Source organism: Microtus oregoni, unplaced genomic scaffold, assembly GCF_018167655.1.
Source record: "Microtus oregoni isolate MIOR12 unplaced genomic scaffold, Mior012 000000F_ref0000247, whole genome shotgun sequence".
NCBI classification, from domain to species: Eukaryota; Metazoa; Chordata; class Mammalia; order Rodentia; family Cricetidae; genus Microtus; species Microtus oregoni.
The window spans coordinates 63,153,244-63,157,500 of NW_024543059.1; the positions used below are offsets into that span (position 1 = coordinate 63,153,244).

General features: G+C 46.0%; 1 protein-coding gene across 3 annotated transcripts in view; it reads left to right on the plus strand.

Annotated features, from left to right (window-relative positions):
- Positions 1-3,842: 3,842 nt before the first annotated feature.
- Positions 3,843-4,257, plus strand: part of Pkn2 (protein kinase N2) — a 101,541-nt gene continuing 101,126 nt past the window's right edge. For all 3 annotated transcript variants that reach the window (XM_041658670.1, XM_041658814.1, XM_041658740.1), the window contains exon 1: positions 3,843-4,241. In XM_041658670.1, coding sequence (XP_041514604.1) covers positions 4,194-4,241 — 48 coding nt within the window. In that variant the 5' untranslated portion in view covers positions 3,843-4,193. The remainder of the gene's footprint in view (positions 4,242-4,257) is intronic.

Genomic DNA, 4,257 nt, shown 5'->3' on the forward strand with positions numbered 1-4,257 from the left:
AGGGAACAAGCACACCAGATATATATATATATATCTGGTCATCACTATCTAAAAATCTTTAAAATATATGTGAAAACATCATTTAAAAGGTGTTGAATAACTAGTGGTACAAACTAGGTATTTTAATGACTTTAATAGAAATTTAAATTTCTTTCCTCCTTTTTTAAATAAAAATTAAACAATAATAAAGTGAACTTATGATTCTCTAAAATCATTTATAAGCAGGGGCTGAAACATATCTGAACACACTTCGGAATCAAATTTGATAAGCATTTCCATAAAACTTTTCCAAGCATACATCAGTCTGATAAGCACGATTTCTTTTCTTTTAGCCCCCGCCCCCAACAAAAAAAAATGCTGGGTGATAGATTTTAAGCTTAATTTGCTTTGAAAACTATGATTCTGAAGTTTTTATGCCTGCCTCCACTTTGGGTTGTATTACATTCCAGAGCAAAATTTATCTCAGAAGTAATTCCTACAATGTAGCGATATTTTATTTGTATTTTAATAAATAAAACTTGCCTGAAGATCAGAGTGCAAAGCCAAGCCACTAGAGGTCAGGGAGTGGTGGCACACACCATTAATCTCAGGACTCAGGAGACAGAGGCAGTTGGATCTCTGAGTTCAAGGCTACCCTGGGCTACACAAGATTGATCTGGAAACAGATCAAGGTGGTGGCAGCAACTCACATCTTTAATCTCAGTGGTTGGGAGTCACATACCTTTAACCCCAGCACTAGGAAGGCGGCAGACAGGAGTGATATGGCTGGGCTGAGAGAGGACTATAACGAGGAAGAGACAGGAACTCACTGGAGTGTGGAGACACAGTGTAGTCTACGCAGTCTGAGGATCGCCCCTTCAGTCTGAGCATTGGTAGAGGTTAAAGGTCTCTCGTGGCTTACTGCTCTTTTTCTCTGATCGTTAGATTTAACCCCATATCTGTCTCTGGACTATCATACTTGTTTTAACACTGGAACTGTGAAACATTTGAAGTTTTTCCTGTGGTAACATTCTGAGGGTGCATAATGCGCTGAGTTTATACGAGGATTCTATTTTAAAGCAGTGTAGACTACAACCAGTCAGAGTGGCAAATGGAACGCAGGTTCTGAGACTTAGCTCTTTTTTTGTCTTGTTTAGTGATAACTATCTTTTTCCTAATTAGTCAAACTAGGACTTATAATTTTCAACTTACTGTTAGATGTAGACTACATATTTAAGTGCCGCCTAGATCTAAAATTCCGGGCTGCTGAAATGTGAACACTTTCTCTTTAGATCTAAATTTGTTTTTCTAACAATGCTCATTGTATGTGTTTCTATTTTTCTAAGATCTTGCACGAGTTTGTTTACCTATTTATTTGAGACATGGTCTCACTATGCAGCCTTTCTGATCTGAACTCATTATGTAGACCAGGTGGGCCACAACCTCAGCTTTCTGTCCACCTCTGCTTCTTAACTGCTGGATTAAAGGGGTGCACCACCACATCTGGGATCTTAGTTTGGGTTTTTATTACTGTAAAAAGACACCACAGCCACAGCAACTCTTATAAAGAAACAGTTCATTGGGGTGACTTGCTCTCAGAGGTTCAGTCCATTATCATCATGGCCGAGAGCAATGACTGTGTGCAGGTAGAGTGGTGCTCGAGCTGAGAGTCCTTCATCTTGGCTCAGAGGCAACAAGATGTTGATTAAAAGTCACACTGAGGGAAGCTTGAGCAAAAGAGACCTCAAAGGCTGTCCCCACAGTGATACACTTCCTCCAATAAGGCCATATCTCCTAATAGTGCCACTCACTTTGGGGGCCATTTTTTTCAAACCACCACACCTGGCATTACATGAGTAATTCTTAATTTAACAGTTAAGCACTTACTATGTGTATACTGGATATCACATCTTTCCTGGAGTAAGGCAAATATGTGTGTGTGTGTGTGTGCGCACACACACATATTTTAATAGGCATCCAGTATCCCTGAATTGACACTTTAAATGTTAAAGTTTGTTATGAATCTTTTACAATAAAAATCATACTACTCATATATTAACTCCCCCTAACACTTTGTACCTACCATTTAAAATCACATTATAGTTGTTTTGGACACAACACTGCTTCCCCAAAAGTATCCCCACCCTTCTTAATCCTATTTATAACTCCAGAGTCTAACTCCCCCTGGCTATAGTTTCTAGGGAAGGTAATTATCTATCCTGACTTTTCCAAGTGCTGTTAGTTCCTTGTTTCTTCCTTGATTAATAAGACTCCGTATTACTAGCAAGAGTTAAAAACATTACAAACATTACAGCAAGTATGAAGATAATGTAATGTATTTGAGATGTACAGACTTGCTTTTCTAGAAGCAAAGGTTATTAAAAATCGATTCCAGACCTAGCAAACTATTTCAAATTCTGCACTATGATTAAGAAAGAAACTGGATGTCAGGTGGTGGTGGCACACACCTTTAATCCCAGCACTTCAGAGGCTGAGGCAGGTGGATCTCTGGGTTTGAGATCTTCAAATTGAGTTCCAAAATGGCGAGGGCTACACAGAGAAAGCCTGGCTCGAAAACCAAAACCAAAACCAAAAGCAAACCAAACCAAACCAAAAAACCAAAAAGAGAGAGAGAAACTGGATGTATGTTTACAAATTAATATTTCATTAAGGTTATATTAATATTTCATTAAAGTTATAATCAATGTTTAGAAGTGAAACAGTATTAGTCACTAAACACATTCTAATAATTATTACGTAATTTAATATTTAAGTACTTGTTACTTTTATCATTTTCAATCTAGGTAATTCATTAAATATAAATAGTAAAACTTTTGAAGAATGTGCCAGACTTTGTCATATATTGTGAGTTGCAATCACCGAACTCTAAATCATCAATGTTTTTTGAAGCATACTCATCCAACTCGGCGCTACCTACCTAAAGCCTGGCTTTTAACGCCTAATGTTTACCTAAATATCCATGACCACCTTGTCCACACAGCTTTAACCAGCACTGCATACTCATGCTTCAAGATATGCCCAAGTGAAGCATATGCAGAGGATGTCCATTCACTGATTAGACAAAACAAAAGCTACAGTTTTGAGACTCTGTGCATACTTGCGAAACATAGTGTTACTTTTAGAAGACTAAGCTAGTTACTAAGTAGACGATTGAGTTCTCCCTGATCCCTCCCTAAGCACAGTTGGCTTTTGTCCACTCCGGACCTTGATTCTGCCTATCTCTTTCCATTAAACTTAGTTTAAAAAAAAACAAAAAAGCAACAAATGAGCTAGTTCAACTTTGCGCTCGGTAGTTTCCCAGCCCAAACCACCGTTCAGAGTAGCGCTCGAGGAAAAGGCAGCTTGCAGGGATTGCACTCAGAAGTTGTGGGCGCTCTAATCCCTCCGACTTTTTTCGAAAAGTTCCTTTTCTAGGCCAGCCCGGCTCGCGGGGCACCTGACTGGTGGCGAAGGGGCACGAGCGAAGGGCAGGAGGATGACAGATTGGGGAGGGAGCGCGGGGCAGCGCGGGGCAGGCCGGGTCTGGGCGCGGCTCCGGAGAAAGGCCCGGGGAGCGTAGGCCCGAGCCGCCGCCAGCGCCCAGATCTAGCGTTCACGCAGGGCCGTTAAACGCGGCTGGAGGTGGGTGTGGCCTGCACGCTCTTCCCGCCTCCCGGCGACGCGAGCCCAGGCCTCTCGCCCCTGTGTCACCCCGGCCCGCCCGGAGCCGGCCCCGCCCAGCCCGTCCGCCCCGCTGGCCCCGGGGTCCCCGCCAGCCCCCGCATCTTCCCTTACCCCGCCCAGCCGGGGGCGGGGCCGCGGCCGTCACGTGCGCCGGCGGCCGCCAAGCGAGGCAGCTTTTGCGACGCGGTGACAGCCAAATGGTGCGACAGGGGGAGCTGCCGCCGCGGCCGCTGCTCCCCGCACCGAGAGCTCCGAGGCGGCTCCCGGCGTCGCCCTGAGGGAGCGGCTGAGGGGACAGAGTCCGGCGGGCGGCGGCGGGCGGCGAGGGGGAGCCGCGCCGAGGGCCCTCGCTCCCCGCCGCTCTCCATGAGCCGGGCCGCCTGAGCCGCGCCTGCAGTCGGGCCGCGCCTCCATGACTCCCTAGCTGCTGCTTTCTCTCCGGTCCTCACCCCCCGCCCGGCTCCCGTCCCGCCTTCTCCCTCGGCCGCGCCGCTGGCCGCCTTCAGGTGCGGAGTCCCGAGCGGAGCGCCATGGCGTCCAACCCCGACCGTGGGGAGATCCTCCTCACCGAGCTGCAGGTAAGGGCCGCGGCCC